The 15,250-nt window shown below is 33.5% G+C and overlaps 1 protein-coding gene across 5 annotated transcripts; it reads left to right on the forward strand.

Annotated features, from left to right (window-relative positions):
- Positions 1-466: 466 nt before the first annotated feature.
- Positions 467-14,978, forward strand: Ars2 (arsenic resistance protein 2). 5 transcript variants are annotated; one of them, XM_089727421.1, is made up of 17 exons: positions 963-1,247; positions 1,323-1,403; positions 1,984-2,202; positions 3,236-3,421; positions 4,554-4,620; positions 4,701-4,896; positions 5,140-5,219; positions 5,296-5,443; positions 5,863-6,203; positions 8,052-8,192; positions 8,556-8,759; positions 9,156-9,440; positions 9,925-10,038; positions 10,126-10,269; positions 10,708-10,835; positions 11,643-11,747; positions 14,700-14,978. In XM_089727421.1, the coding sequence occupies exons 1-17, from the start codon at positions 1,108-1,110 to the stop codon at positions 14,776-14,778; spliced, it is 2,658 nt and encodes an 885-aa protein (XP_089583547.1). In that variant the 5' UTR covers positions 963-1,107; the 3' UTR covers positions 14,779-14,978. The 5 variants fall into 5 exon arrangements, with proteins under 5 accessions (XP_028036935.2, XP_028036942.2, XP_089583547.1 ...); XM_089727422.1 differs by lacking the exon at positions 14,700-14,978 and adding an exon at positions 14,006-14,503; XM_028181134.2 differs by lacking the exon at positions 1,323-1,403 and having other exon boundaries at positions 467-1,247; positions 1,951-2,202.
- Positions 14,979-15,250: the final 272 nt, after the last annotated feature.

Below are 15,250 nucleotides of genomic sequence, written 5' to 3' on the forward strand. Positions count from 1 at the left end.
AACGTAAATGCGCCACCCACCTTGAGATATAAGTTCTAAGATCTCAGTATAGTTACAACGTCTGCCCCACCCTTCAAACCGAAACGCATTACTGCTTCACGGCAGAAATAAGCAGTGGTACCTACCCGTGCGGACTTACAAGAGGTCCTACCACCAATGAACTCCTCCACCATTTAAGAAAAATAAAATTGCGTCCTCTGAAATATTAGAAATCTTAATATGTATTTTATTTGTCTTTGGTCAGGCAATAAAAACATGGCAGCACCATCATTAGATCCAAATAGTCGCAAGGAATAGGATAAAGCTGTTTATTTTGTGAAAAGTGAAATAGCCGATTGAATTAAACGAAAAGGAATTTAAATTAATTCAAATGAGATTCTGAAGAGACAGCACCTAGTAAAAAGTGTAAAATGAAGTGAATGGGGGAGATCAAGTGTAGTGGATGCAAGCTTTATAGTTTCAAATTGTTCTTACTTGTGCTGACAAAGAGACCTGCGTGTTAGTTATAAATTTTACGTAAAAGAACATATTTTTAAATAAAAATTTTCTTTTGTACAGTCTTCATTTTTATTTACATGAATTATTTTTTATTGTTTTACTGTAATATGAAAACATTTTTATAATTATAAGTTGAATTAAATCAGTTCCGAGAATTGATATTCTTCGTTAAGTTCAATTAGCTCTTTACGATTCTTTTTAGTAATATCCTAATTACCTGCGACTGATACGATTGAACTTCTAAGGAGAAACAAGAACTACAAAAAACAAAATCCAGTATGTATCTACATTTTATCAGGAATCAAGATGTAAGGAATCACTGACTATAAAGAGGTCCATGTAGTCTGCGAGTTCCACCAATCTTTATTTAGGTTAATTGTCTGTCTTATAAGACTTTGCTTCCAAGCCAGTAAATGTATTTAAAAAAAAAATAGGTAGTCTGTGATTTTCATGTAACATCTTTATTTGCCTATGGTGTGCGTGTTAATTTTAAGCCTTCCGAGGATTTTCTAAAGCTTTAAATGAGTGATTGTTAAAATCTTATTGAATCTGTGCATAAAGAAGTTAAACAATTAAGATAATCTAATAGTTTCCTTAATTCTGAACACAATGGCTGACAGTGATGACGAGTATGATCGTAAAAGACGAGATAAGTTTAGAGGTGAAAGAGGTCCTGCTGACAACAGCAGTTACCGAAGCAGCGATAGACGTGAAGAGCGTAGTCGTGGACGAGAAGAATGGGCAGAGAGGTACAAACTCACACGTACAAATAATGAATACTAAAACAACGAAAACTTGTAATAAGATTTAATATTCCCTTTCAGATCCCAACCTCAAACTCACGAACTTCCTAACAATCCTAAATCCATCCCCAAACCCATAAAACGTTCAATACCAATATTAAGGTACTTTTCTGTTTAGCTAATTTGTTTGGTGATTCAACCAAATGTAGATGTAGTGATAAACGTGTAAATTACACAGACAACTTTCACTTCTACTCGTAGAATATGGATGTTTAATTACAATGTTTATTTTAAAAATAGGTACCCCATTATCCATAAATCTGTTTCTAATAGATTTATAAGAGATTTAAATAGAATTAATTGTGTATAAGTGTCATACTATTATATCACCACTTAGTTATGGCATGTAATAGTGCATACAAATTATACTATCGTGTAATACAATTAAGCCAAATTTCCTATATTCCTATAAACTTATCTTTAAAGTAATTAAAAGCTATTTTTTGTTGATAGTAAATAGAATGCACGAGAGCTGAAATTATCATAGAAAGTAATTTTAGGAATGCACATGTATTTTTATTTCTGCTAAAAATCAAAGGTGCCCAAGCAATCACAAAATCGAACTCTGGTTTAACTTTGTGACCTAGCTAAAACACCTTGTATTTGCTTTGTTTCTGTAGTTGATTGTAGTAACTTTTGTTTTTGGAAGGTCTCGTGGAGGTCGATCAGGTCCTGATTACAGGGACTACCGGAGTGGTGTAACTGGTACACGTGGATACTCACCAATAAGAGGGGAGGGTCCACCAAATAAAAGGATCAGACCAGAATGGCCTATTGAAGATAGAAGATATGGAGGTATGCCACATGACTCTTATGGGTCATATGGTTGGGCGCATGATCATTTTGGCCCACATCCAGCTCATCAAGGTTATGGACAACCCATGCCACCAGTACCAGCCAGGTAGGTTTAAAATAAAAAATGCCAATAAATTTCTTATCTAATGAATCCTTGGTTTATTTTAGATTGAGGATATAAAATGTTATTTCCAGAGTTAGTGCCAGTTTTGCCACACCAAACTGAGCAACACCTAGTCGCTAGAACTAGTCTTGATTGTTAATTGAAATTATATAATTTAAGTAACAGAAAGACATTTACCTAACATTACATAAACACAGTATTCATAAAAAAAAATAAGAAAGTTCAAAAAGTAATATTCTCAGCCATTCATTCAAACAAACTATTATGGCTCTCATTGGTACTGAAAAGTTGTAACATTTTATATCATTTGATAATAGCCCTACAGGTACACTAATATCTTAAAGAAGTTTTTTTTAAATTTAACAATAAAAATCTTGTTTTCTGTGAGAGCCAATTTTCTAACAATCATTTCATTTAAATTATCTTATAGTGAAGAAACTAAACTATAACACTTACTAGTAACATAATAAAGTAGATTTATTTTTTATTCTCTATCAGTATATACAATACAATTTCTCAGTAAACTAATGCTTGTAAATAAGGTTGTTGTGGGTTAACTGTAGTTTATTTACTCCTATATTTTGGTTTTAGATACATTTTTATAAGCTAATGAAAGTTAAAGTAAGTAGTTCAATACTAATCAGATTTGCAAATAACAATTGTTTCCTGCTAAGGCTTAAGTTACATTATCCCCTTTTCAGTTTCAGTTCTATGGCATATTTTGTGCATTGGTATTTCACTGAATAACTAGATAGTATAAAAGTATGTCTTATATCATTTTACTAAAAACCAAGGTCAACCAAACTTCATTATATCAGAACCTACTAAAATTTTCAACAGCTCTTTGAACTTGTTTTAACATCATTAATCATGAGTAATACAGTCTAGTTGTTTAATGAAGCTGTATGAATTGTGCCAAATAAAGTAGCTGTCAAAAATTATCTGTTATAATTTTAAAAGATCAGAGATTAATGATTCAATTATATTTTACACAATGTTTTATTTATAACCCCAGGGATGCAGTTATGCCAGTTGGTTCAGCAGAGGGACCACCTACCATGATGACCTTCAAAGCTTTTCTTGCTGCCCAAGATGATTCAATTACAGTAGATGATGCAATTCTAAAGTATAATGAATACAAACTAGAATTTAGGAGACAACAATTAAATGAATTTTTTGTTGCACACAAGGATGAAGAATGGTATGTATTCTACAGTAGCAATTTAAGAATTTGTGATTTGCTTAAAATTAAAATTCAAAAAAAGAGCCATATGAGAACATAATTCTCAAGAACATTGTGAAAATGACGTAAAACCAAGAGGCATTCTTCATTATTGTTATTTGCTGGTAGTAAAAAAATTCCAAGCAATAACATAACATGCAGTTGTTGTCATAAGTGTTGTGCTTAGAATTTTTCTGAAGATGCTATGCAAATCTTAACGGTAACCTTTTTTCCCCCTACAGTCTACAGCGTATTCGTGTGGAAATGCTGAACAACCTACGAAAATTTTATTCAAACTTTGACAAAATGCTAAATGCTGTGTGTAGCTAGTAATTATCGCGTTGACCAGTAGCGCGCAATGCTACAGGTTTCGTTTTGTTAGGGGTAGGGCTAAAATATTCCACATAGGTGGAACAGGTGAGATTGAAGTATTTTTAAATTTAAGTTATACTAAGTCAACTTAGTGATGTGTATTTTCCAGTTTGGCAGTGTTGAATTTGGAGGGGTTTTATTTATTTTAATTACCATTCTAGAATTTATGTAATAATGTATTGTGTTAATTTAAGAGACATCCATATGATGACCGTTGTCCAGAGACATTAATTTATTTGCCAGGTCTCAGTTTCCGTTGTGACTTCTCAATATAGGAAAAGAAGTATTGACATAAACAAAAAACAAAGTCCATTTGTTGAGATAAATATATTATATTTATAGTCTCAATTAGTGCATCTTTTGAAAAGCCACTATTTTAAGCAAAAACAGCTCCCCTGTATCATGCTTTTCTGTAGAAGTCACGCATCTTCTGCTATGAATAAAATTGTGATAGTTATATTGCGTGCCATGCAAATAAGTTAGTAAAATAAAAAAGGCTATTTCTTTTATATTATCACATTAAGGGTCAACATAACTATCGCCTGCTTTTCATTTCCGGAACAGTTATGTATGTAATATTTTTCCCAGTTACTCTAAATTTTACACACCTTTATTACATATAAAATTTTTGAGGTACACCTGTAGAAATTGGTCTATGTTAGATGTTACAGTCGTGCTGGTAGCTGTTGTATCTCAAAATTAAAAGAAACTATTTATAAAGCATAATTTTTGTACCTAGGTTTAAGATCAAATACCATCCTGAAGAGTCCATTAAACGAAAAGAAGAACAGCTATCTGCATTAAAGGTAATTAATAAAGGAAAATTTAATCAGTTTCATATTTGTTTACTAGAAAAAGATTTTTAACTTTTCATTATATTGTTTAGAACCGTCTGAATGTTTTTCTTGAACTTTTGGAAACTGGAGAATTAGATAAAGTATCAGTCGATGTGGATAAGACTGAGAAACTAATTCGCTTGTTGGATATTGTGGTTATAAAACTAGAAGGTGGTTCTGAAGAAGATATAAAAGAGCTTGATGAACCAGTGAATGTTGAAAATTCGAACGTCAATGACAAAGCTGGTAAGTATAGGTTATAGTCCACCTTTAGTCTTATTTAAGCTTTTATAAAAAGAAAAAAATATCAAGTACAATATGCTTCTTATAAATTTATCATTTTTATTAATTTTAAAAATAATGAATACTAAGCAAAATTCATGATATTGCATTCTAATAAATTGGTCAATGGGTGAAGAAACAAAAAAATATGCTAGCGAATGCGACAAATTCATTTTCTATTAAGTTTCAATTATGTTCATGTTTCAGATAAAATAGTTTCTGACAAACTTATAGTTATTGAAGATGATACAGTAAAAGTCAAAGAAGAGAAAGAAGACGACAAGCAGGTAAGAGTCATTTTTTTTATTTAAAAGATAGTGAATTAAAAAAGAACACAAACATTTCAATTAATTTCTTTTGTAGGAGAAGAAAACGGAATCTCCTAAATCAACAGCCCCTTTGACGATGGAGATAGACCCACATTTACGTCAATTACAAGAACAAGCCAAATTGTTCTCTCGCTATAACTCTACTGATGAAACTGAAGAGAAACCTGCAGAGAAAGAACCCCGTTAGTGTTTTTTTTTTCTAATAAAAGATCCACTATTTCGAAAATATTCGACGAATTCATATTCTGTTGTAATGTATTTCACAAACATATATCGTTTCATCATTTACATAGGGTATTTTGGAATCATTCTCAAAGTCTAAAATAAACAAAACTGCCATATAGATCAACAGTGCCCTACGTGGCGCACTGAAATATTTGTCGATTTTTGTTCTGTTTTGACACATTTAGACATTTTGACATCTTTAAACAAGTTTATTACCTATATAATGTTTAATGTAATATAATAAGTATAAGATAAAAAAAAACGAACATGTCTTAATTTTGGGGTTGAATCTAATACATTTTGTATATCCCTTTAAAAGTTAAATTAATAACACACACGAACTAGATAACAAAGTTTTCTATATTATCTCTTACAGCACCGCCCGGTTCATCATCAAGTTCTTCGTCGTCAAGTTCATCCTCATCCAGTTCTGAAGACGAAGGCGAATCTACAAGTCGTCGCAAGTCCAAGTCCAAATCTAAATCTAAAACTCCAGATAAGTCACCGCAAAGAAAAGAAAGTTCCAAATCTCCAAGTGCAGTGAAAGATAAACCTTTGGAAAATAAAGAAAAAAATAAAAGTAGTGACGAAAAAGCAGATTCTGTCAATGAGGTTGAGATAGTAGAAGAGAAGAAACGGACACGAGCATTGCACAAGACAACATCTATTTTCCTGAGGAATTTAGCTCCCACTATAACTAAAGCTGAAGTTGAAGCAGTAAGTATAAATCCTATCACATATGATGGTATTGTGAAACAGTTTTAGACCCTAGTTTACAAATATATAAATAATTTATTAGATTAATTTATATAGATTAATTTACACACTTGCAAAAATGTAAAGATCTATGTACATGTGCTATAGATATTTCATATTATACTACCCACACAAAGTAAACAATCCTATTTTTTATGCAAATGATTTCCCAATGAACCGACACAGTAGTCAGGGACGCTAACTACTGTGCCTTTGAATCAATTAAATATAGTTAAATGGTTAAAAGTGTGAAATATAGTATTATTTTGTACTTGACCAAAATAAATATTTAGATAGCAGCATATACATGACATTGTAAAACTACGTACCTTTTTAAACTACTTATATTTCACACACACTTCAATAAAGGGAGTGTACCTAGTCAGGTCATAAATTCTGTAACATGTTGAATGTAAAATAATTGAAACAAGTTTATTCATTATGTAACCATCCATATGACCATACCAATATGAACTTAACAAAACATAGATTCTTATGACACTAAAGTTTATTCAAAATTACCTCCGTGATTTTGAATACAGGCCTTCAATCTGCGCGGCCAGTCGTCTATCGCGGCACGAACCAGGTCCATGTCAATATCGGCGGCTACCTTAATCAAGGATGTCTTGAGTGACTCCAAATTGGGATGAGGCTTTGAGCACGCCTTTTCCTCCAAGTGTTGCCATATCTTGTAATCTAACGGATTCAAATCTGGACTGGAGGAGGGCCAGTCTTCGTGCCGGATGAAGTCGATTTCACGCGCCGCCAGCCAGTCTTGTGTGCTCTTCGCTCCATGAGCTGGCGCCGAATCTTGTTGGAATACCCAGTGCCTGTTATTGAACATGGTATGAGAAACAGGTTCCACAAGGTTCGTCAGGACTGTATTTTGATACACAACTGCATTCGTTTTTACACCTTTCTCACAAAAATGTACCTCTGTTAAGCCCCAATAAGAAACTCCCAACCATACCATGAGCGAGGATGGAAAATGACCTCGTTGGACACGCGGAATACGGTTGCTCGCTTCTTCACTACTGTGTGCGTACACCTTATCATTTTGTTTGTTGTAGCTCTCTTCTACGGTAAAAATTTTTTCATCCGAAAAAAGATTTTCCCGATATTTTTTTCCCGCGTACCGCTTCAACAATGCGCGGCATCTCTTCAGTCTCAGGTCCATTAGACGAGTATTCAAACGATGTCCTGTTTTTCTTCGATATGCCCGAAGCCCTAAGTCTTCATTTAACACTCTTTTCACCGTGGTTCTGCTTAACCCCATCTGAAGGGCCAACAGTTTCTGCTTACGTTTGGGATTTCTTTGAATTCGCGCCTTCACAGCTTTTATCACTGCTGGAGTCCTAACAGACCGAGGGCGACCACTTCTTGACCTGTCATCTACACTAGAGTCTTCATTGTATCGTTTGATGGTACGATAAACGAATCTTTTGGTTATATTCAAATTTTTCAGTATGTTAAAAATTTGAATTGGCGCGTAACCGCAACGATGCAACGCAATAACTGCAACACGGTCTTCTTTAAGCGTCCACTCCATATTTAAAAATGAGTAAAGTTCTAAAAGTATACATTTTTATTTTCATGAACAATTCGAAATTCGAATTCAATAAACTTTTTTGTGGCCAGCATTCTAAAAGAAAAGTTTTTACTGTGTGACAATACTTATGACCTGACTAGTTATAATAATAACTTCACGTCTTAAAACACACAAAGACCTCGAGACACGATATCTTGCATTCGATGATACGATGATAACTTTTATTGAGTCAATGTGAACAAACATACGTTACGTTATAGATGTGTAAACGCTATGGAGGCTTCCTGCGGGTGGCTTTAGCTGATCCATTACCGGAACGTCGCTGGTTCCGACGGGGCTGGGTCACTTTCCTTCGCGACGTCAACATTAAAGATATCTGCTGGAACCTAAACAACATACGGGTGAGGATAGTAACAATATACAAAATATTCCATAAAATTGTAATTTCGAAATTATCATAACAAGTACTTATGAATAATTAAAATCATTGATTAAATGATGCGTTGTTTTGTATTGGTCATTCTCAGTTTTCTCATTCTTTGTTATTTTTGTACAGATTCACAATTGTCAAATCAAATTCTCTTTTTAAATCTTTTAAAGTTTGTTTACACAATCAATATTTTCTTGGCGAACAAGAGAAAAAATTAAAACTAGTTCTTTCTGACCAAATAAAATGTAGACACTTTTTTGCTACTATTGTTATTTTTGCTATAGTGTCTGTGTAAATAATTTGGTTTTTTTTTAATGCTTTTCTTTATATACAGTTGCGGGAATGTGAATTGGGTGCCATTGTGAACAGAGACCTGCAACGTCGTATCCGCTCTGTTTCGGGTATCACCTTAGAGCGGCCGGTGCTGCGAGCTGATGCGCGTCTGGCCGCGCGCCTCGCTCATCTCCTGGACACTCGTACCAAATTGTGGGATCAAGAGGTGCAAGAGGGGGACGAGGAAAAACCTCCACAGAATGAAGTAAGCTAACGTCTGAGCTGTACATAATATATCTCACATTGATCATTATCATAACTATTATTATACAATTTTAGTATATATTTGAAATGAGATTTACTAAACGAGAATTTTAAATTAATTTTTAGCATTAGAAAAGGATAAAAGAAAATTCTTTTTAATTTGTTTAGTTAAGAGCTTCTCTTCTTACCACGAAAAATTTTTACGAATTGAACTCAGTGAGCACTTTTTTACACAAAATGGTAATAAAAATTAGATGACATATTTGGCTACTTCTTAATTTTGACAGTAGGAAGTTATAAACATGCCAAATACAGCTGTAGCATGGAAATATACTGTGCCGGTGAAAGGAAAAAAGACAAAGAGAAGAATATTATTAAAAGAAATTTTTTTTTGCAGAACTTCAGTCTTAACTCCAAGAATCCTGTTCTTCACAAAATTACGGAGCATTTAATTGAAGAAGCATCAACAGAAGAAGATGAACTACTCGGTTTGGAAGCTTCATCAGAAAATTCTACCGAACAACCTGATCCGGAACTGATTCGTGTACTAGACCGTCTAGTGCTGTATTTGAGGATTGTTCATTCGGTGGACTACTACAACCACTGCGAGTATCCGTATGAAGATGAAATGCCGAACCGTTGTGGTATTATGCATGCCCGTTCAGGACCACCTGCGAATAAGGTAACTGATAATGATACTTTTAAATTTAAATACTAGTAAAACGCGGCCATGCTCTGCTGTCACTAATACTGAATGTAAAATATACATGTTTTTATTGTAGCCATTGTATGTTGATGATACTTGTATGAAAATATTTCCCGAATATGATAGAATAACTGTACCAGGATTCAAAGTTAGATGAACCTTGCTTGAACCCATGGATACTATAAAGAACAAATCGAAGAAAATATATACACATCGAGGTGTAAGGGAACTCCTGAAAACAAAAACAATGATTCACAATACCTCTCTGCCTGTATGCACTTTCAAAATGTCTCTTATTATTAGTGATGTGTTGAGATAAATTTCCGTCAACATTTAGGATTTATTTCATTCGAATTCAGCTTAGTTAATATAGTAAACCACTTAACGATTTTTTATATAAAATTGTAGGCAAATAATAAATGCCATTATACCCAACAAACAAAAATTTTCATTTTTTTAGCCAAATCAACAAGAAATACAAGATTACATAAAAACATTCGAAGGTAAAATGGCTGCTTTCCTTCAAGATGTGAAACCACTTCCTGATGAGGAATTACAGAAACTTGGAATTAAGGTGACATATTTTATACAATCTGAAAAAACTAACAGCATATTTTACATATTATAAATTGTACATTACTAACTCTATGTTTATTCCCAGGATTCTGAAGCTGAGGTTGAGAAGTTTATTCAGTCAAATACTCAAGAGTTGGCGAAAGACAAATGGCTGTGTCCATTGAGTGGAAAAAAATTCAAAGGACCTGACTTTATCAGAAAGCATATTTTTAACAAACATGCTGAGAAGGTAATATATGCATTCTTTCAATAATACACACATTCTTTTAATCTTTTTTCTTTAGTTCCCATTAATATAATTGTAATCGATAAATTATTGAGAAATAAATCGCGACTGATAACGCATCCATGAGTGACAAGTGCGAAAATTTAAATTTATGCAAAATTTTCAATTTTATACTACTCCTTGATGTTAAATACTGTCTCTCATTAGAAAACATGTTATAGCGTTTAAGAAATTAGATTTTGTTTCATACGATCAATAAAACTTTACTTAAATTTCATACATAAATAAATTCATGAGACACCTGGGAATAAGTGGTTATCGAAACGCACAGAAATTACAATGTCAAAGTCACTACCCAAATCGACACATGAAATGTAACTTGCGATATTATTGTAATAATTATAACTGCTATGTAATATCAGTGAATGATGAATGTTGTAGGTGGACGAAGTTCGGCGCGAGGTGGCGTACTTCAACGCGTACGTGCGCGACGTGCGGCGCCCGCAGCAGCCCGAGCCCGCCACGCGCTTGCCCGCCGCGCCGCACCACCACCAGCCGCCGCCCGCTCCGTAATTATCACTTTTATTTGCAATCATGATCTAAAATTGTAAACAGTTCTACACAAACTTGCGTTAGATTATAGGTTATATTACTGGTGGTAGGACCTCTTGTGAGTCCGCGCGGATAGGTACCACCGCCCTGCCTATTTCTGCCGTGAAGCAGTAATGCGTTTCGGTCTGAAGGGTAGGGCAGCCGTTGTAACTATACTGAGATCTTCGAACTTATATCTCAAGATGGGTGGCGCATTTACGTTGTAGATGTCTATGTGCTCCAATTACCACTTAACACCAGGTGGGTTGTGATCTCGTTCACCCATCTAAGCTATAAAAAAAAAAAGATGCGTATTTTTTAGATTATTATTTAAACTATTTTCCTTTGTTACTCTCTTATGGAGTAACATGATTACCATTTTTGAACACTTTAGGAAACAAAAGAGGAAAAAAGGCTACGTTTAAACATGTCCCATACCTTTTAAGAAGCTTCAGCCCACTGAGTTTCTCGCCGGATCTTCTCAGTGGGTCACGTTTCCGATCCGGTGGTTGATTCTGCGAAGCACTGCCTTTGCTAGGGGCAGTGTTAGCAACACCGGTTTGAGCCCCGTGAGCTCACCTACATGTCAAGGAGAAGCTGAAATAGCCTCTCAAGGCTACCAGCATAGATAGGAAAAAAAAGAAAAAAGAAGTTTCAAGAGTGCTGTAGACAGCTCAGCAGTGTTCGAGTATATTATTATATAACCATGGCTAGTTTACCTTCACGGCAATTGAATCGTGTAATGCGAGACAGAACCAAAACATTGAATTGAAATGTATACGCAGGTACGGCAGCGCGGCAGGTGGCGGGGGCCGCGGCTGGGGCGGGTGGGGCGGCTGGGCGCCCCCCGCGCCCTACGCGCCGCGACACCCGCGCTTCTCGCGACCCAGGTAACCTCACACTCCCACACTACGCAATGCGACTCTAAAGATGAACGATCAGTAACTAATGCTCAGTTTAAATGTATAATGGCACACGCAATATCGTTAGCTATTAGATCTTGAAGTACATATCACAGTGACCAATTGTAATATTATTGCATTGAAAATTGGAAATTACAGGACTGGAGTTTAGAAGTTCTATAATAGAGATGACACCTATATAGTATATGTATATATGCATACAGTATATGTTTTCAATTCTGCCAAAAGTATTATTGACAAGTTAATGTTATAGATTGTTTCAAATTTATTAAAACTGTGTATTTTCATTAATATAAGTCAGGCAAAATCTCAGATGTATCTGTTATTGAAAATTTTCAAACTTCAAACATTTTAAACATTTTATGATTCATCACTCATTCTAAATATTTGTTCATTATTAAAATACAAACATGTTATTAATTTATTTTTTGTAAATAAGAATGCAGTCTGATATTTATTTTGGAAGCATCTTCATCGCAACGAACGCGAATGATGATAGAACAAAACAACCCTACTTCAAGTGATGGATGACCTTAACTGTTTTGTAAAAAAGTAGTAAAACACTATAGATTTTTCCATAATGTCTATAATGTTATTCCGTCATAAAGTTTTAAAAAACCCACTGTTTTCATGAGCAGTTTATATCCCGGCAATATGGTTGATGATGCATAGCTTTAATCATTCAATCAATCATTCATATAGTACATCAAATATGGTGTAAATTTTAATCCATTTTTAAATTTTTTTATCTGTCTTTCATATTTAGAGTCGCATTAACATTGCAAAATCACCATTTTTGTAGTGAATTGACAGAAAAAAGAATCATGATCACAAATACTCGCTCCATGCAAAAACTTTTCCAAATTACACAATTATAATCGTTCTACACAAGATTCAAGCTACAATAAAATACATTTTAGTAAATAAGACGTAAACAAGGCAAAAATAAAATTTTATTGCATTGCGTTCGAACCTATATGCACAATAAAAAAATTATAGAGTAACACTAAAATGAATAATATATAAACCTTAGTTAGTGAAACAGAGTCAGCCTCAAATATAAAGTTAAATTTAATAAACAATAATTTTAAATGAAATGCTTGTTAAAAAAAAACAACAATCACGACAAGAAAGTTTTATTAAGTTTGCATCATAGTGGTATAATATACTCTTAAGTATACCTAAATATATAAATTAGTCAAACTAAGTACTCGAAATAATGCTAAGAAATTAAAAAAAATTCATTTAATACACTTGAATAAATTTAAATTAAAAGCTTTTGTTATTCAAATCTTATCAAATTACAAAGACTTTTAATTTGAACTTTCCATAGAACTTGTGAGACACGAAACAACGTGAATGCCCAAAGGATCCACAAATGGGAATCCCTGTTTAAAAATACAAAACTATTTTTGAATACATGATATATTTATTGTATACAAATAAACATAACATGAATAAATATATATTTACACAGTGATGTTAAAAAGTCATTTAGATTCACGTGCGTTAAGCACTGAGTAATGGATTGCTATGTTGAATAGTTAATAAGGTATGACAGTTTGTTAGATCACTTACATAAAAATCAGTTCTAGAAATTGTTTTAACCATTCTCAGAAGCATTTGGTTCATGCTATTTTTTTAAACGATTCAAGTTGTGTTTTAGGTTCCAATTCAATTACCCAACAATTAAATTTTAATGCAAATCGTCATATATATTATACAATGATTACCATGAACGAAGCTTAAATTACATGAGTCGTTCACGTTCTCAACTTTGACTTTATTTATATAAAGGAATATCGAACTATAACCAATCAAGGTTATTTATTTCTTAGATTTTTTTTTATCACCACACACAGTCAATAAATTTACGAAAACGTAATTTTAAAATTTGGATTTTGATTCTTCGACTTTTTTCTTAAATTAATACTATTTAGAATGATGTGTCAAATATATTACAAACAACTATAAATGTATATGAAAGGTTTTTGTACGGTTTGTAGTATCGTGTATGCATTGCATTGTCTAAGACATATGATCTATGTAGTACAAGCTTATATTTTTTGCATGACCTTAACATTTTGATTTTGTTCATATCTGCCTCTTAAAATGCTTGTTTTCAATGTTGCTATGATTTGTACCACATACATACGTCTTTATTCTCTCCTTATTATATTGTTTTGAATGAAACAATTGTTTAGTTTTAAAGTAATGATTTCCAGGGAAAATGTGGACCGGTCCAGGCCTATTATTGCTTACAACGATCTTGACTTCCCGGACAGTGGTGATATATTTTAAGTGCGGAAGTAGAGCCATGATATAAATACAATCTTTAGAGCAGTCATTGTCGTATTAAGCATTCCTAAACAATGTTCAAAGTTGTGTACCTACCATATTTTAAGACATTTTAATATTTTTGAGACTTGATATTTTATAAACTGTAAAAAAAGATATTTAATTTCTATACAAATATTTACATATTTATCTTCAATTGAATACTATTTCATGTTACGATATATTAATCTGAAATGACATTATTTTTGTAAAAAAAAAACAATTTACATGTATGTACCATAATATGATTACTGTAATAATTTGTCCGATATCTCTAAACAGATTGTATTTTCATGTTTGTTGCACATTACATGAACATTATAAATAAACATTTTCACAAAAATGTAATATGCACTATAAATAAAATGTACGAAACATTCATGTAATCGATCGTATTTATTTTCCCTGACCACATTCACCTTAGCGAATAATATCCATGACTCGTCCCGGGAAGCCGAGATTTCGCCCATCAAAGACGTAAACGTGTGTTATTTTGTGGCTAATGTATGTAGATAGGTTCCGTGTGTAGTGTTTGTTTGGCGTGTGAGTGACTCCTAACGCTGTATTGGTTGATTGTTAAAGGGGCGGCGGTGCAGATTTCCGCCCGGTGATACACTACCGCGATTTGGACGCCCCGCGTGAACCAGACGAGTTCATATAACACGAAGCCACGTAATCAACAACTAACGAAAGGATCCACGGGCTCCCTAAATATAATTCTTCCGATACGTAGATGATATGAGCAGCACGATTATATGCAACGATCGCTTTCATATAATTGTTCTATAGATTAGTCGGTTTTTAGTATAGGGTATAGTGGTTTGGAGTGTATTATTAAAATATACGACATTATTCACATCATTGGTTTCATTAATTTAGACATTTATGAAAATTATATTTATATATTACGTAGATGCTTCGGAATCCGTATGAGTCGGTGTCACAATCCTTACAATATCTGCAGCGAAGCAATGACGCCTTCTTTTCTGACCTTCTGACGTATTGCTACCAAGGCCCGTAGTCAACATAAAGTCATCGCCCAAATTGTTCATGAATTTCATCTAGATACTACTTTTACAAAACAGTGTTGGAAGAAAAAGGAAACAAACGATCATACTTAGCACAGCTCTCTT

Source organism: Bombyx mandarina, chromosome 05 (assembly GCF_030267445.1).
Source record: "Bombyx mandarina strain Sakado chromosome 05, ASM3026744v2".
Lineage (NCBI taxonomy): Eukaryota > Metazoa > Arthropoda > Insecta > Lepidoptera > Bombycidae > Bombyx > Bombyx mandarina.